Source organism: Brachyhypopomus gauderio, chromosome 3 (genome assembly GCF_052324685.1).
Source record: "Brachyhypopomus gauderio isolate BG-103 chromosome 3, BGAUD_0.2, whole genome shotgun sequence".
Taxonomy (NCBI): Eukaryota; Metazoa; Chordata; class Actinopteri; order Gymnotiformes; family Hypopomidae; genus Brachyhypopomus; species Brachyhypopomus gauderio.
This window is the reverse complement of record NC_135213.1, coordinates 26,897,351-26,918,384: the sequence shown is the minus strand read 5'-3', so window position 1 is coordinate 26,918,384 and position 21,034 is coordinate 26,897,351. Positions and strand designations below refer to the sequence as shown.

The 21,034-nt window shown below is 41.8% G+C and overlaps 1 protein-coding gene across 2 annotated transcripts; it reads left to right on the top strand.

Annotated features, from left to right (window-relative positions):
• Nucleotides 1-15,399: 15,399 nt before the first annotated feature.
• prdm8b (PR domain containing 8b) lies at nucleotides 15,400-20,861 on the top strand. 2 transcript variants are annotated; one of them, XM_077000817.1, is made up of 4 exons: nucleotides 15,400-15,572; nucleotides 17,619-17,843; nucleotides 18,409-18,640; nucleotides 19,034-20,860. In XM_077000817.1, exons 2-4 carry the CDS (start codon nucleotides 17,622-17,624, stop codon nucleotides 20,284-20,286), a joined length of 1,707 nt encoding a protein of 568 aa, XP_076856932.1. In that variant the 5' UTR covers nucleotides 15,400-15,572; nucleotides 17,619-17,621; the 3' UTR covers nucleotides 20,287-20,860. The 2 variants fall into 2 exon arrangements, with proteins under 2 accessions (XP_076856932.1, XP_076856931.1); XM_077000816.1 differs by lacking the exons at nucleotides 15,400-15,572; nucleotides 17,619-17,843 and adding an exon at nucleotides 17,850-18,155 and having other exon boundaries at nucleotides 19,034-20,861.
• Nucleotides 20,862-21,034: the final 173 nt, after the last annotated feature.

Below are 21,034 nucleotides of genomic sequence, written 5' to 3'. Positions count from 1 at the left end.
GAAATGCGCATGCGCAGAAGTTTGGGGTCGAGCTCCGGTTGTGAGTGCAACACCCAACAGCTGCTCGCTTTAAAAACGCCTCAGATGTTTGGCAGAAACGGCCAGATTCATGCGAAACCATGACGGTTTAGATTTTACATCATATAACCTGCCTTGTCAAAACCTAACTATAGTCCCTTTTGGTGCCAAATTATTAAATATAATTAAACGTTAGACTATAAAATTGTGCAAGCTTTGAATCATGGTGATGTGAATGTGTGTAATCTCAGATGCGTAAAACGTCCCTCGAGGCTTCTCAAAGTCACAGAATTTAGTGAGATTAAACACGAGCAAAAGCCCCACTAAAGTGTGTAAAATATTACTGGAATAATATTCGCCTTCCTTTGTTGGTAGAAAACAAAGTCGGTGTCTTTAAAGATAGGCCTTTTGTAATTGTGGATCAGCAACAACAAAACCGTCAATAACACGAAAGGATGTCCGACGTCTGCACGGTTTACAAAGAACTCGTATCCGTAGTTACCGCTGCCATGTGGGAGTGTCGGTGCTGTAAATCTAAGCTGACTTTCTTAGAGAAAAAAAGCAATCCTAGACTAGTCATGACGAACCCTCTACAGTTAACATTACTCATGACAGGATATTCAATGTGTAATTCCGTGATTGCGTATTGCCATTTATGCAACTGATTGTTTTTCTTGCAGTGAGTGTGTTACTACTTGCTGCCATGTTCAAGATCCGTAGGCTACATTCCTAAGCATTTCTAAATATTGGACGCCTTCAGGTCATGTAATTTTAGAAAAGTAATTTAATTGTTTATAAATATCGTGGATTTCCTTTTAGATTATGATGTTTTAATATTGCACTAATCAGTGTTTGGAAATGTAAACACTGATATCTAACTGTTTTTAGTATTGTTAAGATGTAGCACTTAAATACATATGCCAGTTCTCATTGTGTCCACCTGTTTTATCATTTCCCAGGACATTTCCTAACATGTAATATTAGTACCACTAGAAGTCCACCAGTGTCTCTACACACTTCCTGACCATTATTTGTCAGGGCACTAACCAACTGCTTCTCTGCTGTATCATCAATGCATCATGAATCACAAATGCTCATTAATCTTGATTATCATTTGGGTCTTCTGAAGGAAGTGTAACTTTGTCATTTAATCAGATTAACTAACGTATAAGTCACTCCTTGATGCCTCATATGAGGCTTACAAAACATCAGAAAATCATAATTCATTTTAGCAAGAATGTAAATCAAAGCCAATTAAATCTTGATAATTACCATACATTGTTTAAAAACATTATTATCAGATATTATATATTCATCTGATGCATCCTAATTGGTATGGTATTGTAAACGATGTATGTGTTTTGTGCACTTGATTATATTGATCAATTTCAAAATATAGAAAGTCTTTTCCAGTTATTTTGTCATGGACATTACAGTGGTATGAATAATCAGAAGTGACAAGGAAAACAACTGAACTAATTGTGAGATTCACTGAAGTGTTGAAACTCATTAAAAGTAAAACTCCATGACAAAATACAAAGGTGTAGCAGTAATTTCATGCAAAAAAATCCACTCCTTTAAGATGGCAAACAATGACACAAGAAGTGTGAGACAAGTTTACTTAAACCTCCAAACAGGACTTGTTGAACCCAGCAGGCTTGGTTTTGAGTCAACTAATAGATCTTAATAGGTCACACTGATCTGATGAGATTATGATCAATTATTTGAGAAATAGTTTCTATTTCTCATGTGTCATGGCTTCCAAATCATTGCATGTGAATTATGTGGTTTCCATTTTCTTTTTTGTGTGTTTTTTGTGAGTTCTGTGATTCCACTGAAACATGTTTCATACCTGTAATATTGCTGCATTCATATTTAATTGAACTCAAATGTCCAAACCAAGGCATGGACCTGTCTTTAAAACACCTTTAAAATAAAAAAAAGTCATGTAGAATTGTGAAGCTGCCATTAGCAAAGCACAATGTCAGGAAATATAGCATAATTAGAACCATACAAAGGTAAACATGAAACAGTGTTCTATCATGCTCAAACCAATTTGTTTGTTTATTTATTTATTGCTGCTCTTTTTATCTAGGAGTCATTAAACAGTCCGTCTTGTTAGCGATGTCGACCTAAAAAACCATTAAGAAGAAGTGGCGAGTAACACTACAAACAGCGTTAAATCAGACCAGTGTTAGTTTGAGTGGCCTGTCCAAATTCTGCTGACACAGCAGTTACACACGGCACAGGGCACGCCATCGGACAGGGCACGCCATCGGACAGGGCACGCCATCGGACAGGCGGCCATCGGACAGGGCACGCCATCAGACAGGGCACGCCATCAGACAGGGCACGCCATCGGACAGGGCACGCCATCAGACAGGGCACGCCATCGGACAGGCGGCCATCGGACAGGCAGCCATCGGACAGGCGGCCATCGGACAGGCGGCCATCGGACAGGCGGCCAACGGACATCCGTCACTGACGCGCTGAATATGGACAGACCGGCCTGGACAAGTCACGGCCAAATCCGTCCCCCTGCCTCCTGTGTCTCCTCTCATCTGCCTGTATCACACACAAATAAACACACACACACCACCACCACCACCACCACCACCACCCTCCCCATCCCACTGACTGGCACTCTGGAAGCAGGAAGGAATTTTGCCTGAATGGAGATAATAGTCACCGTGGCTGGGCCTGTCAGTGTAATGTGAGTATTCTGTGGTGCATGCTAACGTCTCCCCTCTCCCTCCTGCTGCCCAGCACACACGGCGGAAGGGGAGAAATCGAAGCGGACAGGGCCGCGGCCGCGAAGATTGACCTGTAAAGAGCACTCAATCAGTGCAGTTAATGGCCATTGGCTGTGAAGGATGCATAACAGGAAAATGGCCTGGGTGGGTGGGGACACAGGGCTGAACAGAGGAACTATCTATATTTTTTGTTGGTGAATGAAGAATGGAAACTTAGGCAGGTAGGGTATAGCAATCCAATGTATAGGAAACCATGTTCTCAAATTAATTTTTAGTAAGAATATGGATGTGAAACCCATGGGGTCAGGATAGGACTACAGTTGGGTTTCTTAGTCAGATTTTCTTTTGACTTCCTTCATATGAATTCCAATGAAATTGTTTGTGAGACCACTTCAGCATGAATTGCTCATGACAGCAAAGTCACATTCAGATCACCATTGCCTCCTATAGACACTCTGCTTCTCAAGAGCTTGGTCTAAACAGCCATTTTATTTGACATTTCTTCCATTGACTTTGTTATTTCATATGCAATAACACCAGTCCAAACCATTTTGCAGGTGAGTGAAATAAAAATTCCTCCTTCACCACAATTTGAATGACATTCTCTCTCTCTCTCTCTCTCTCTCTCTCTCTCTCTCTCTCTCTCTCTCTCTCTCTCTCTCATCTCTGTTTACGCTCCTGACAAGCCGCCCCGTGCTGGCAGCTTTGTCCATCAAATGACACCTGCTGCCGTGATTGTTTTCTCAACTTCCTGTCCAGGGCTGTGTGGATTAGTGTCAGTAAGGGTTCGTGTCTTTTTATCCCTTTATCAGGTGCTGTCTCACTCCCTCAGGAGGACCGCAAGCAGGCCGCAGCAGCAGGCCCAGGCGCTGACACGCCAGGGCACGTCCCGAATGGTGCAAGGTACGTGCACGAGCACACGTGATGTGAAGCCACTGCCCTCACTTTCACTTTATGTCTTTAAGTCTAAGTTCTTGTAGGAGTTTGCTGTCACTCTAAAACCTCGCTCAGGACAAACATTGACCCAGTATTACCAGAAAAGTGCCATGCTTCACAGTCTTAGTAATAATTACGTTCTGCTGTGTCCCTCGAGGGAGTGGAGATGTTTAAAGACGCATAAGACTGACTGTGATACACATAATACACAAGAAATAGCCCCCGAGTTGCAGCCTATATTCATGCGCTGTAGTTACATTTGCCTGAGGCAGATTTGCACAGGAAGGGATACAGAGTTTTATTATTGGATGAACAGTATTCTGCCACACGAATTATATAGAACACATTGTAGTATATAATATAGAACAAACTGTAGTATACTAATGTACTTGTCACAGAATTATATAAAACAAAGTGTAGTATACTAATGCACTTCTCAGATAATTATATAGAACACATTGTAGTATATTAATGCACTTCTCAGAGAATTATATAGCACACATTGTAGTATACTAATGCACTTGACTGTAAATTAATTAATTGATGCACGGTAATTAATTAATGTAAAATTGTTTTTTCTCACAATCACCACAGTTCAAATTATTATGCACTGCATTTATACACAGTTAAAGTAATCTGTCAGTGTCCTCCATGGAGAACAAACTGGCAATATCATGAAGTCACCGTCTTATGTTTGTTTCTTTTTGTTTTGTTTTTTTGTCATGCATATTACACCCTTAACATCAGATAATACCATGTGTGATATCAGGTGCTATTAATAAAGTTAAAAAAAAAATCTACCTATTGTAATAAAAAAAATAAACATCTATGTGCTTCAATGTGGTACACTTTTAATTGGTCTCTGGACTAAGAGAACCCTTTCTGTAATACATTTACTTAAGCATTAGCGCATGAATTCACATTTGCAAGAAGATTCGTCAGTCAATTTGACAGGCTTGCCACCCCAAATCTCTTCCATGGCCCTTGAAGTAGCTACAACATGTGACAAAGTCCTCAGACAGCGGGGGCCCCTCCACTTTCTCAGTTCCCTGTCAGCTCTCTTGACAGCTGCCGTTATCCGCGGCCCGCCGTCACCTCCGCCGCCTGCGCAGTTACTCTTTCAGCGTTCATTATTTACCCACCTCGCCTTTCCGGGACGGGAGCTTTAAACAGCCGGGAATACCGCCGTGTCCCCGTCCATTATCACAAAAGTGTGGGTGGGTTAAAGAGAAACTTTCAAAGGAGGCCTAGCGCACTGTGTTTGGGCTGTGTGTTTAAGGCCGTCCTCTGTGGTCTTTCCAAAGGTTACTCGGTTTCTCTCTTCACACTTTGTCGTGTTCAGGGCCGATTAAGATTATTCTATTTTTTAACCGTATCGAGAAAAGAAGACCTAGTGTCCTGCTTTTGCAAAACGCAACTAACAAGTCAACGAATCTCAAAACGAAGAGCCGCGTTCGACGTAGGCACGTTCACACGATTCGCTGTCAGTTCTGTGTGGAGAGCGCTGGCTGCCATGCTAGCATGCATCACAGATGATTATATCAGTCATTTCTGCCAAGCATGTCACAAATGGCCAAAGCAAGTGAGATGCTGTCACATCTGCAGTGGCCACTGTTCCACTGTAGTTCCACATCTAGAGGCTGGACCAACACCAACGCAGCACATTTCCCAGACAGATGGACACGCACACCTTTTGCATTGCCTTTTCGAGATGCCAATCATTTAGAAGAGAGGCTGGCCACATTAGCATACACAAACAAGCAGCGGGCTGCGTTTCTAAGGCTTCATTGTACATGCGTTTACAGAACAGTTGAACAGTTAACCTTTTGCTCCAGTTCTTGAGCAGTCACCGGAGCTTTGGTCAGTTTCTTAATTATTTATTATTTTGCTTACATTTGTTCCAACCGATATTTATTTAGTACTTCCCATCCAAGAGAAAACCACATAAGCAAATTAAATGAAAAACAGACCCCATTTATTTTGCATGCTTTGGGTTGTTTTCTACTTATTTTCTATAATTTCAACATTTGTTTAAATAGTCACACTGTTGCTCACGAACAGCATATGCTAGTTTTATCACAAATTCCATTTAGTGGTTTAATGTGCATTTTCAATGAACAATTTAAATGATACAGAACTGACTTGTGGTGTTTTGTCATTACACAAAATCAAAACTGTGAAGCGTGTACTTTTATGTTGTAAAAGCATGGCAATTGAGAATAAGAAAAGCTCTTTTCTCACTGGCTCTAGAAGGACTTCCCTTCATAGTAAAAGCCTAAGGCAGCACAGTAACTACCCTATTCTTCTTTGTGGGGACTTTTAATATGGTATGGTGCATCTGCACTGCCTGACAAGAGAACAGCACATCAATGTGTCCAAGCAGAGGAGGCCTGCGTCGATGATGGGCATCCTAACACCTGCTCTCCCTTGGTCTCGCTTCCATGGAGACACCAATCACATTAAGAGACTCTGACAGTAATGAGCAATGAGGGTGTGAGCACCAAGGCACCCTGAACAGGACTACACACAAGCACTTATGATACCAGTACACCTCAGGACACTTACAATACCAGTAAACCTCAGTACACTCATGATACCAGTACACCTCAGGACACTTACAATACCAGTAAACCTCAGTACACTCATGATACCAGTACACCTCAGGACACTTACAATACCAGTAAACCTCAGTACACTCATGATACCAGTACACCTCAGGACACTTACAATACCAGTAAACCTCAGTACACTCATGATACCAGTACACCTCAGGACACTTACAATACCAGTAAACCTCAGTACACTCATGATACCAGTACACCTCAGGACACTTACAATACCAGTAAACCTCAGTACACTCATGATACCAGTACACCTCAGGACACTTACGATACCAGTAAACCTCAGGACACTTATGATACCAGTACACCTCAGGACACTTACGATACCAGTAAACCTCATGACACTTATGATACCAGTACACCTCAGGACACTTACGATACCAGTAAACCTCATGACACTTATGATACCAGTAAACCTCAGTACACTCATGATACCAGTATACCTCAGGACACTTACGATATCAGTAAACCTCAGGACACTTATGATACCAGTACACCTCAGGCCGATCTCTGCGAAGTTCCTCCCTCTCTATCATGCTACGCTCTGCTGAAGATTCACCCTCCGCTGAAGATTCACCCTCCGCTGAGGAGAGATCTCTGACGGACGCACCAGCAGGTTCCGGGCGGAGGAGCACAGTGGGTCCGGCTCTCGCTGAGAGCTGCATCCTTTGTGCTAAGTTAGATCTTTTCTTTGAGGCCAAATGTATGGGAGCGATTAGAGGAGAAGACTGGGTCATTGATTCTGGCTCGCTTCCTCGTAGCGTGTCTGCCGTTCTTGGCTCAGAGAAGCTGACACTGTCACGGTTTCCTTCACCACAACAGGCAGACACAAAGGCAAAGTCAAATCTAAAGTAATCATCAAACAAATGCACACAGTGTGCTGGGAGTTTAGGGAATGGCCTGTTGGCTCTTGTGAAGGCTAAATGGTTATGGGTGAGGTTCCATTAGTCGAATTTTAGTTGCGTGACCTGTTTTATTGTTCCACTGTAGATGCTCGTTGGTTTAAAAATGATACAAGAGGCAAAGATACCAAAAAGGCAATGAGAGGGGAAAAAACAATTATGATATAGGAATGTACACTATATGAGGCTTTGTTGTTTTATGACTCTCCATAAAAGGTCACAATTGCGATGGAATACTTTATGAGTTCCCCTACCAGTCCAATCACAACATGCTGGTCTCTTCCTTCTCTTCCTCTCCCCACTCTTCCCGCTGTTTTGCCAGTTTAAACTTTGATAATGAACGTTTGGCCTCAGCACCACAGCCTCACCACACTCACCACTGAAGCAAAACAGGAACCCGCGGTGCGGTTCCTCAAAAGCCCCGGCGGTTGGGGGCGCGGCCCTCAGAGGACACGCGCTCCGCGGAAGACTTTGATTAGGGCCGCTGATGTTGGCTCGGGCCGCCGGGCTTTTCAGTGGTAGCCGGCTGCGCTGACAGTCCTTCCTCAAGGCATTCGCCATCAACTTGTCAACTCCACGCTCTCTTGCCGCCACATCAAAAAACGCGACCGCTCAAAAAAAAAAAAAAAAAAAGAGAGAGAGAGGGACGACTTGAAAACACAGCTTCAAAAACCCTGAGCACCCACGAGGACGTACCTGCCATACCAGCTGGGTTTTGTTTATGGCCAACAACATCCACTGGCCTTTGGCGTTGTCAAAGGTGCATTTTGTTTTTAGGTTTAATGAGCTAGCATTGTGTGACTCCTGGAGGACCATCCAATGTCACAATGGTGCCACATAAATGTATTCAATATTTTCCAAAATTTTGTGGTTTAGTATTGAAATTCTGAATCTCTTGATCCATTTGACGCAACACACTCTGACCGTAGCATGCTTCCATGTTCCTTCATTCATATAGTATTCGACGAACAGCACTGCAACAGGAACGTGAAGCCACACACTGTCAAAGCACAACAAGGGTGGTAGACCTGGTGGTCCATAATCCCCAATAAATTGCCCACAACCTGTCACTCACCGGCTAACCCTGTTGCTGGGGAGAGGGGCCGGCTTCAGCAGGACCCAGAGGGGCCGCCGGGGCCTGGCCCGACCCAGCAGTGCCAGACGCGAGCTCTCCTCTAAGTGATGGGGGGCAAGCATATGCCCTGGGGCTGCTGGAAACCTGGAACATTAAATCCTGCCATGGAGACTCAGCTCAGCTGCCATCCCTGAGCTAGTCTGGCAGCGCGACCGGGAGGGAGGATCAGAAGCATGGACAACTGAGCCTGTAGTCATGGCCTCTGAGCAGAGCCAGATTTTACAGGCTGATTCTATCAGGGAAGCTAGCTGACAAAATAACAATTTAAAAAACTAGCTAAGGATCAAGGACAGAAAGCGAAGGCAAGATAAGAGTCAAAGGTTGAAAGAGGCCTAAGTTTTAACTAGTGATTCCTTTCTGGGATTCGAAATGCTGACGGTACCACAACCAAGATCATTTTTATGCTGCAAAAACAATTACAATGAGCAGAGTTGAAACCAACGCCATTTTGGCTCTGCAAGAAAGCAACCAGAAACAAATAGCAGCGAGATGCGATTGATTGAAATTGCGATGCTAATGATGACATTTTATCTCAGGATGCCAGACCACTGTTTGTCCACTTTGGGTTTCACTTCCGCGACGTGACCAGGCTCGATGTGAGTGAGGGTCGTCTCCTGGCCCCAGAAGGCCGCAGCGTTGGTGACGGCATCGGTGACGGAAAGGGTGGACAAGTGAGGGACAACTGCCCAAAAGCTTTTCTTTTTTTTTTCTTTTTCATCTCGCCTAAATCCTTTTCTCCAGCATTTGATAATTCACTCCTGATTATGCAGTGGGAACTGCACAGGGACATCAGAGCACTTGTCTGAGGCACTCAAGCGGGTTTTTGCTCCCACCCCCTCCTCTCTCTCTCTCTCTCTCTCTCTCTCTCTCCCTCTCTCTCTCTCTCTCTGTGCACAGCCCTCGCTGTGTTTTTGGCAGTTGCAGCTGACCATCGTGTGCTGCGGTGCCAATTTTTGTGAAAACTGGCACATATGGCAGCTGAAGTGCCATATGCCATAACAGAATATTTTTGGCTGTTTCCACCATTTGTATAATCGCTGGATCCAGTATAAAAGTGGCTCATTATTAATTTATTCCTTTTCCCCATTTTGTTTTCCCTCCAGATGAAGCATTTGATGTGAATGCATCTCAGAGTTCATTTAAGGTGCACCGTGGGAGCAGTAGCACCGTATGACCTAGGGGGGCACAAGCGAGGCGACTGCAGTTACACTAAACGTGCTTCACGTGGATATGAAGTAAAGGACATTCTGCGTGTAAGAGAGGCTCTGGAACGCTCTGAGAGGGAGAGAGAGAGACAGGTAAAACGAGAGACGTGGGGGTGGTGGTGGAGGGAGAGTCGCTCTGTTTGCTGCTAACAGAGAGGCGCTACAGTTGGAGTTTGACTCCTTCTCTGCTCCCCGGGCTGCGTATCGCTTCCCTTTCCTCTTCTGCCCTCCATTGGAAAGATGATGGAAGGCCTTTAGTTATGCTGGCAGCACGCTGCTCTGTTCTGCTGGGCTGCTGATTTATGACCTCACTTTTCATATAAGCTTCACAGAAAGCTCCAACGGTTATGCATGGCCACCATCTGACCTGCGCTGTCTGGCCCGATCTGCTTGTTGCTTCCTCATGCCAATCACATAGGCTCCTCCCCCATGTAGGCACTGCGGTGGCAGCTCCACTGGAAATCAGTTTGGGATGTAATTCACATGGTTACTCCTGTACTCACCTCTGTGTGGATATACACACATATATACACATATGGTAATACTTTTATTTTTGTATGGTAAATAAAATATCACAAAATATTAATTACTATACTATTCAAATGACTAATATTAATTTTATTACAAAAGTAATATTGCCATATATATGAACCTATTTAAACCGATTTAATATCTCATTATAAGCATGCACTGGTAAGGGTGAGTGTTCACACTGTGTAAGCAGGCAATAAAGCATGCAAGTAGTAAGATTGACTGGATTGTAAATGTACAAACTATGAACTATTGTAGGCATTTTAGACATTTTATTTAAGAGCAAACGTAATTACAGTAGTACAAAACAACATATGCTGACGCATGCTGGCTGGGTATATTTTATGCTACATGGCTGATGAACAGAAAGACTGAAAGAAAAACTGAGTGTATTAATGCTCATTGACATGGCTGTGAAGAGGAGAGAAGGGTATTCACTCTCTGTATTACATCAGAACCAATATCACCATTTGTTCAGTATGAACCATGCCTTCCATTTTAATACAAATGACAACAGCCATTGATAAGGTGGGCAGTATTTGTTTGCTTTACTTAAACTTCAGCACTTTTCTTTTGAAATGAAACATTACCATAAATTAAAGTATTTACGTTTGTTAGTATTAAGTAGGGACTCTCTTTTTTATTCTCTGTCCTCCTCACTTAGTGATGCCAAAACTAACTGGTCAATTGGCTGCTAATCTGTTTTTCTGTGTGATAGGTTCATTGTCTCATGCACTAGAGAATTAACAAAATGTTTAGAGTTCATTCAGGATGTGACATTTACCATTGGAAACTGATTCTGTTGCCTCACAGCATGAGAGCCAATAGCGATTCAAGAAGGTAGGAGATCACGAAGCTATAACATTACAACCAATCAACAAGACCCACAGCCAATTAGACCAGTCAGTTATATCACACTATCGTGATTTAAACAATGTTTACACTGAAACCATCATGAAGGGTATGTTGTTACAAAAGTGAGAAAAGCAAATGCAGTTCTTGCAGTTCTTGAAGTGTAAGGGGTTAAGAACCATAAACAAAAGACCTGGCATGACACAGGATGACAGGAAAACACTTCCATTCATGAAGAGAAACTCACAAACCACTTAAGAACACTGACAACTATACACTAGAACAGGGCCGGAGTGGGACACTTTTTCAGCCCGGGAGTTTCATGCCCAAATCCGGCCCAAAATTATTTTTCCCTCCCAATCGGCCCAAACTAGAGACTGACATGAGCAGGCCCATCGGGAATCCTCCCGAATCTCCCGATTAGCCACTCCGGCTCTGCACTAGAATCAAAAACAGAATAATTTTAAATAGAAGAAAACACCAAAATGATATACCACTAAATGATCTACCACTAAATGATCTACCACTAAATGATATACCACTAAACGATCTACCACTAAATGATCTACCACTAAATGATCTACCACTAAATGATATACCACTAAATGATCTACCACTAAATGATCTACCACTAAATGATATACCACTAAATGATCTACCACTAAATGCAAACCACTGGTAAGAACAGGAAGGCCAGAGTCCAGAATTGCAAAGGACAAAAAACAGAGCTCTGCTATAAAGTCTTATGGACACCTGAGATAACATTGAACCTGTTTGAGAAGAATGAAGGTAGTGGGGGGAAGTGGGGGGCTCCAACCTGAACCTCTCATCTGTGAAACACAGTGACAAAGATATGTAGGGCCCCACTGGATTTGGGACACTTGTCTTTACCGATTATGTGACTGCCCACGCCTGCAGGAGCTCAGACTGAAGAACATTCTTCACAACTCTTTAGGCAATGGCCTGAAAGAAACTTCTAAAGCAACAATGGAGTTTTCTTAGGATCAGGATCAGGATATGTTCGCCAACCTGGATCCCACCGATCAAGAAAAAGACTGAGAGCCCCACTAAAGGACGTGTTACATGATTGCAGTGGACTTCAGACTTCAGACTTCAGACAGGATTTGCAACCCAGTATTAAATATACCATTCTTTTAAAGAATACTGTCCAGATACTTTTGAATATTAGAAAGGTTTTGAGTCCTTTATGGTTTATGCAATTTAGATTTTAACAAACAAAAACACAAGATTAAGCCTAACATTTTACGCTTTAAACCTCATCGTTTTTCATATCAAATCCAGTATTCATTGCATAGTTGTCTCTCTGTCAGCAGTACAACAGAAATGATATCATGCTGCTGTCCTTCAGAGTCAGAGCACCATTAAGTGAAGACAGACCCCTGCTGGTTTATTATTATTTCCAGAATGATATCTACATCGTTTAATGCTGGAACTGTCCCCCCATCTCTTAATATAAATACCGATGAGGGTTACCAGACAGAATGTCATAAGGCAGACAATGGAAGTGCCTTAATGTATCAACAGATTAAAATAGATTCTTTAAACCCAAAGACCATATATATCCCAACTGAAGTTACCTTCAGTCCTTATTTAAGTGAACAGTTATTTGTTTCTAATGACATTTCCCTTACATGGATCAAACTTGTTGTGTCTGACCTCAAAGCACGACAATTAGCCTTAATATGTGTGTCACAGAGAAATCTGTGCTGTGCCATATTTGACACCCAGAGGAGGCAGACTGTCCCTATAAAAAAACTGGTAGTAATGGGGGCTATTTGTTGTAAAACAATGAGGAAGGAGGAGGGGAGACCCATTCTGTCCGCCGCGTGGCCTCTCGCTGTCACCACGAGCCTGCAGTTCACTGCTGAAACAGATGGCTACTGAGCAGGCAGGTTCGTGGCTTTAATTCAGAACACTGTATGGGAAAAAGGTCCTTATCATGCTTGGCTAGGCACGAGACTGAAGAGCAGGAGGAGATTTACAACTACGATAAACCCACGTAGACCCGTTCCACAGCCGCACAATAGAGGACATGCATGTGCACAAGTGTAAAAAATTTAAATCAAGTAAAAAAATCCTACCATTTGGAAAGCTCATTGGAGATACCGCTTATTTTGTGTGCCGTAAAGAGTCTATTTGGAGAAGGAATGTTTGTACCCGAGTGCCTGAATTGTGCACGCGGATGATTTTCTGTGCGCGTGAAATCTCTCCATGAATAAAATAAAAGCAAAACGGCAAACACTATTCCATGAGGTGAAGACCTGTATTTTGGTTTGACAAAAGAATCTCTCTCAGTTCCACTTTAATGCTCAGTTAGCATTTAAACTCATTATGATATAATTTACCGTAAAGATTTCTCAAATTAGGAAATTATAGTGTAAACAAATGGAATTACTACATTTACTGCAAAAGCTGTATCTTTCATTTAAACATGATGCAACGATAAAAAATTACCGATATGAATGTGCACTTGGCTGTAGTGAAGTACTTTATATCTAGCTACATCTTCATAGTTTAAAACCCAGACTCTTTAACTTATGAGAAATAGGCCTACTTAAATATTTGAATTTAAATAATTGCAAATTTGCATGCTTAAAAGGAGCGTCACGCAACTCAAGCCTTGGTCTAAAATTAAGATAGGCTACAGTCTAACTAAGGTTAATTTTAATTACAGATTCATTAATCTTGACAATAGATGTTAAAAAGCAAGTAGGAATTTATATCTGCGTGGTTTATTATTTCCACGCATTCAGCTACAACTTCGCTATTGAAGTGTAAAATTGTTTAAACGCAGGGAACATATACATTTTAAAAAATGATAAAATGTAACAAACGACTTACTAGTACTGAAACTTATTAGTCTAAAATGCTTTTATGTATTATATGATTATAATATTTGGAAATTTTTATTTACTTTTATTTACTCAGAAAACATTATTTTGTAAGTCTACAATTAGGTAGGCTAAATGTTTAAGGGAAGTTGTGATTGTTTTTTCAATTAAATAAGAACCTGCATATATATTAATGTTAATGATTAATTTATTGGCGCACTTTATTATTTGGTTTTTAATTAAGATGTGAACTAAAAAGTTAAATATGTTAAATGTTTAAACCCATAGCCTACTTCATTACAAACAGTAAAGGAATTTGACTGTTAGTGATACTGGTGGGCCAAGTGCAAAATCTCGCAGGTCAGTTATTATGGTTATTACTTAACAGATTGATTTAAAACCATCAGTCTGTAAACCGCTGAACTTGGACCTGTGCAGAACTGTGCTCCGGTAAATACTGGACCAAGACTGTCAACTCCCACGAGACTTTAGTTTCTAAAGCAGCTGAAAGACACTATATTTAGCGTTTACCTTAAATATCACTTCTGTCACTTAAAAGACAAAATACGCACTCCTGGCATATAATCTATTGCATGTAGCTACGTGGATTACGGCAGAAATAGTTTTCTGTTTAGTGTGTTAATACTCATTACTCTCTTACCCAGATGTTAAGACATGAATCCAGCGCAGAGGTCGGAGAGGAACAGGCGGAGGTCTGGCGCTGCTGTGTCTCCAGGGCGCAGCGACACAGCAGGTGTCCGTGTGTCAAGCCTGCCTCACCTTCTCAAGTGTCTACTCGGAAAGATACGCAGAGCTGTGAGGAGAGCGCCCCAGATGTCCATAGGTACAAAATTCAACACATGGGTAACAGTAGACAGGCAAATAGAGTCCTATATAAAACGCAGCATTATAATGATGGTCTACAAGCTCACGTTTCAGATGTTAGCATGTGTTAATTCCAGGGACTGTTCATTTTCAGTCAGGCTGAAGATTAGGCGAAAGCTGCATGTGCTGCTTGTACAATGTACAGTATTATCTTAGGATACAGGCATCCAAGCTGTATAGACCTAACATACTAGCCTACTAAACTAACATTTCTACGACTACTATAACTGCTACTACTCCTGCTATTATTATTATTATTATTATTATTATTATTATTATTATTATTATTATTATTATTATTATTATTATATAACGGCATCGTAGTCATTTTATCAGTTTCTATGGCCATTATCACAGTCATGCATATACAAAATACAATCATTATTTGTCTTGCCAATTATTTTTCCTTTAGGTACAAATGGTAATTGAATTCGTAAAGTTGACCGACATCCCCAAGAAATGTATAAACCAAATGTCTACATTAAAATGGTTATGTTGTATAATTTACCAGCAACTGTAGTTCTCTGGCATCTGGCAGATTTTGTAAACAATATTTTTCAAAAGGGTCCTGCTGGTAGCACAAAACTACTTAAACTATCTGTCGGCCAGTGAAGAGTTAAAGGGAGGAGACGGAGAGTGACACGCCTCATTGGGCAGATTATGTGCAGCAAACAAAAAGTGTGTCTGTGTGTGCCAGTCAGTCAGTACACCGGCCCCATCTGCACGCCACTCCACGCTCACGAACCACGGAGCGCCCGGCACCACTGTCACTTTTAACGGAAATGTATTGACTGCACGGACCTCAAGGCTTTGATCGCGTACTTGACGGCACATTCGCATCAGCTTTCAAACCTTGTGGATTATTTTGCCTTTTAATAATCGGTAAGTATGCTACGTTTGTATTTTAATCTGGGAAGACCGAATTCACCGACGCCGACGGTCTAACAGCATCTTTACGGCTAAGTGACTGGAGGAGAAATCTCCGCAGATGTTGAGGCACATTGACTTACAATGTGTTACCTTCACTCACTGAATGAGGTAGATGAGTTCAGTCGTTATTGCACTGTCGTAAAGTTGGAATAATAACACTCGTACGCAGAGGGTTATAAATTTCACCCTGAAGTAGGAGGTCACCCGGTTCATTGCTTCTATTTTGGAAATGCGCATATATTCTGTGGTCTATTATAGTATTTAGCTGAGATGCATATTCATTGAGTTCTTTGTGTGATTTTCCCGTCTGAGACCGACCTAACAACTACAAAAGGAGAGTGTAGCTTCATGTTACTGAGAGAAGGATAACAATAATGACAAAAAATGCTTTTTGTGCCAAAGAAAAAAGCAAGGAAAACTTTTCAACCAGTGCTCATACAAATAATAATAATCATAAAATAAAGATAAACAGAAAAACCTGAGTAAACACTCATATAAGCTGATGGATTGGTTGGAATGAGATTCAGGCACCAGGACGTGCAGAATGTTGAGTTTTGCTTCCGACGGACGTTTACAGCGTGTTAATGCGTCGCTTTGGCGCCTGTCAACGGCACTGTGCGTTTGGATAACCAAGTGCAGTCGGTTCTGTTCTTCTATCCACATTACAAGTTGCATATGATAATAATAATAAGCAAGAGTGAAAAATAATGAAATGTGGAAGTGACTTATCATTACTAATGATAGCAAATGGAAAAAGACTATATAATTTGGCTTAACATAAAGAAAAAAACAGTACACGATTTATACTTTGTAGGTTTCATGACTGCATTGTGTTTTATTAGGCTTTCCAGCATGTATGTAGAATACTAATTGAGTATTTTTGAGAAAATACTACACGTAGTTTCTTAGTTGCAATCTATTTCTTAGAATTTATGTTTAGTGTTTGGCCTGAGATGCTAGTGCTTTATTAATTGTGTGTAAATTCTTTACTAAACAAAACCAACATAAACATAGTTCGAAAATATATTAGGATGGACGAGATTTAAATCTAGTATTATGTGTTATTAATAGAACAAGAACATAGCCTATAATGTGAAGCGTTTTCTCCTGTGTTGACAGTCCAAGTCTAACAGTGTACGTCGTCTTTGTTCAGTGTAGCTATAACAAGTTGCATGAGTAAATTAAAGAGGGTCTGAGGCGTAAGAAAACGAGAATCGTATCATTTGAAAATATGCATTCGGTGTTTGAAGAAAAAATGAACTCTGCATGCTGCATTAATTATAAAGTCTCAAAGGGAAAGTGGTGGATTATGGTAATGAACAGACATACGTTACTTCTTGTAGAATAGAGTTAAAGGTTGGTTGACATGAAATCTGCGACTTTGACAGTGCACTTGAAGTCCATTCAAATCCATTCGATATGCCTTCCCGACTCTAAATAGAATTTTCTTCCGTATCAATGGCATGTAATAATAACTCGATCAAGGTCTAACGATTGTTGTTGTGTCTGCTGAAGTCCTAAATATATCATCACTGAAATCACAGAATTACTGTAGCAATAATAATAATAATAATAATAATAATAATAACAATAATAATAATAATAATAATAATAATAATTATTATTATTATTATTATTATTATTATTATTATTATTATTGTTAATAATATAATAATAACAATAATAATAATAATTATTGTTGTTATTATTAAGATTGTTACATTAATTTAATTTATCAATCTAAATATACAGCCATAAACTCTGATGTGTGTGTGTGTATATGTATGTACGTATATATATAGGGACAGTGTTCTCCAATGTAATTACATAAATAGGATTGGTCAGATTACCAGATTATCCTAAAATTGAAAAGGCCAAGACCTCTGACGGTATGACAGTATGACGGTATGACGGTATGACGGTATAACGGTATAACGGTATGATGCTATGCTGCTATGTGTGTGCTAATCTGCTTCTTTTGTTGTCTTCATTTTGTAGGCAATGATGGAGGAATCCAGTTCCCAAAAGCTTGCATGGGATGGCGATGCAAAGGCAATGCAGCAGTGTTTAACGGATATATTCACCAGCGTCTACACCACCTGTGACATTCCAGAAAATGCTATTTTTGGGCCATGTGTTCTAAGTCACACCTCTTTATATGACAGTATTGCTTTTATTGCCCTAAAATCGTCAGACAAGAGGACGGCACCTTACATATTCAGGGTATGGGCACACCTTACATATTGAGGGTATGGGCACACCTTACATAATCAGGGTATGGGCACACCTTACATATTCAGGGTATGGGCACACCTTACATATTCAGGGTATGGGCACACCTTACATATTGAGGGTATGGGCACACCTTACATATTGAGGGTATGGGAACACCTTACATATTCAGAGTATGGGCACACCTTACATATTCAGGGTATGGGCACACCTTACATATTCAGGACATGGGCACACCTTACATATTCAGGGTATGGGCACACCTTACATATTCAGGGTATGGGCACACCTTACATATTCAGGGTATGGGAACACCTTACATATCCAGGGTATGGGAACACCTTATCTTCACACATCACAAACAAGTCATATAATGGGTTATAATTTATGCAAGAATTGATGTTTCTTTCATGCCTATTTATTCCTGCTAATTTATTAAAGAAACTGATCGTTGTGTTTAGCACGCACAACACCTCAATAAACTTAAAAAATGTAATTTAAAAGCTTGAGAATGCCAGTCGTAGCTCAAACACTCGTTTGTTTCTTCTGGCTGTAGGTGGACACGTCAGCTACAAACAGTTCCTCGGAGGGCCTGATGTGGCTACGATTGGTCCAGTCTGCGAGAGACAGGGAGGAACAGAACCTGGAGGCCTACGTGAAGAATGGGCAGCTCTTCTACAGGTCACTGAGGAGAATCGAGAAGGACGAGGAGCTTCTGGTGTGGTACGGAAAAGATCTGATCGAGCTGTTGCTGCTCAGCTCCAACAGAAGCCACGTGAAGAACAAAGGTAGGAGCCCAGGAAACAGTCCGCTGCCTTCCTGTTTACTTCACACTCATCCTTGTCCTACAATGGCTGTTTTTAAGTCAGTGATGTGTGCGTTTTGATGACTAGGTTCATTTGCATAATTGGAATACAATTATTCAAGATGAATACATTTGAAAAATAGGCTTCATTATGAAGAACAGCTTTATAACCATGCACCAGTAGTCTCAGAAAAGGTACAATTCATGCCTGATGTTAAAATGACGTCCTAATTTTCTTTCTGAAGTGAAACTATATATTGGAATTAATTTATGCTGAATAAAATAAAATTATTTTGATACTATGTCAAAAATACATACTAATTTTCAACACCATTATTTTAAAAGAATGCTTTGTCCTTTATTTTTGTGGGTGTAGGATCTCCACCATATCTCTGTCCAGACTGCAATCAGCGCTTCCAGTTTGAGTTCCCTCTCTTGGCACACCTGAGGTTCCGCTGCACCAAAAGACTGCAAGGCATGGCCGGTACCGAGGAGGAGATTAAGGACTGTAGTGAACCGACCGGTGCTCTCCTCACCCGGTCCAGCCCCAAGCTGGGCCGATCAGAGGGCTTCCCCAACCCTCCAGACGGCAAACCATCCACAGACTTCCATAACCTCGCCAGGGACTTAGAGAATAACCGGACCAGTCCTCCCAGTGACAAGGAGGCGGAGGTCCTGAGCGAAAGTTCGGGAAAGCGAAAATTCTCCGACTTGGAAGACGGCAGGGGCGTGGGCTTGGTGCAGCCGCTGAAGTCGAAGGAGGAGCTGGCGAACTCGGCCCAGCAGTACCGCGGCGCGTACGGCCTGGACGAAGCCAAGCGGGCCTTCTCTCCCTGCTCGTCCGAGGCGCCCGAGGGCAAACGCAGCGCCTTCACCGAGGTGAAAAAGTCGCCTCCTAGCTCGAAGCTCGGCGGCAAGAACTCCGTTTTCAACTCGGAGAACAAGTCGGAGTCAGGCAGGCCCGGCGGCCTTGGCGACAAACCCATGAGTCTGCGGCAGGTGCTGGGCGAGACGCAGCCGCCCCAGTCGCGCTCGGAGGGCCCTGCGGTGGGCAGCGCCTTCACGTCCGTGGCCCAGCAGGACGCCGGCGGCTCGGAGAGGAAGAGCGCCTTCAGCCAGCCCTCTCGCTCCTTCTCACAGCTCTCGCCACTGGTGATGGCGCCCAAGTTGCTGCCGGCGGTGGACTGCCATCCGGCCGTGGGCGACACCGTCTCCTCCAGCAGACTCTACCAGGCCGACCACCTGGCCGCCAAGCTGCAGGGCTCCGAGCTGGGCAGCAACTGCCCCGTGCCGGGCGGCATGGCCAAGCAGAGCCCGTTCCTTTACGCCACGGCCTTCTGGCCCAAGGCCTCGGGCCCCATCCAGCTGCAGATGCCCTCTGCCCTCACGCTCCTGCCCCCCTCCTTCACCTCCCTCTGCCTGCCCGCGCAAAACTGGTGCGCCAAGTGCAACGCCTCCTTCCGAATGACCTCCGACCTGGTCTACCACATGCGCTCACACCACAAAAAGGAGTACTCCATGGAACCGCTGGTGAAGAGGAGGCGTGAGGAGAAGCTCAAGTGTCCTATCTGCAACGAGTCCTTCAGGGAGCGACACCACCTCTCCCGTCACATGACCTCTCATAACTGACTCTTTTGGGGATATTTACGAATGGCTTTTTTTTTCAGAATGGGAATATTGTCAATCTGGAGAAATACACTTGATTTCAAATGCAAAAAGACATTTCTAGTCGGATTGTTTCTTTCAAATGTCATGTTTTTGTGTACACTAATGCGTTTTGACTTTAAAGCAAAAACTCTAAAAATATATTTATCATAAGAAGCACTTATTATTTGGGTGAAAGGGGGGAATAATTACATGTAAATGTACTTTGTATTTTGTATATATTAAAGTATAATGTATAGAAATGAACCGAAATGTAGTTCCATTTCATGGAAAACTATTCGATGACTTCATGTGTATAGGCCTAAGGGTGAATACTGAATATAATTTGGATAATGTCCAGCTATATTTAAGAATGCATGTAAATTATAGTTATTGGTTTAAAGATGCAGTCTATTCACAATAATGTATATACTTGTTTTGTTTGAATACAAAGTGTTATTTTGTGTCTGTGGAGAATAGATTCAGTGTTTCTTCCTTTTGCTGAAATTTACTATTTGATAGTTTATCTAACCATGTTGAATGCTTTGACAATAAAATAGCTTTATTTTCAATTGATTTCGTGGTTCATTATAATACAATAAATAATGTAAAACTGTGATGTAAACTGTGTTAAAACTTATTAATGGGTGTTTTATCACGAGGAGTAGTGATCATTTCCAGCTATTTTTCTTAACAAGCACAATTTGTCTGATGCATTTTAAAATATATTCCT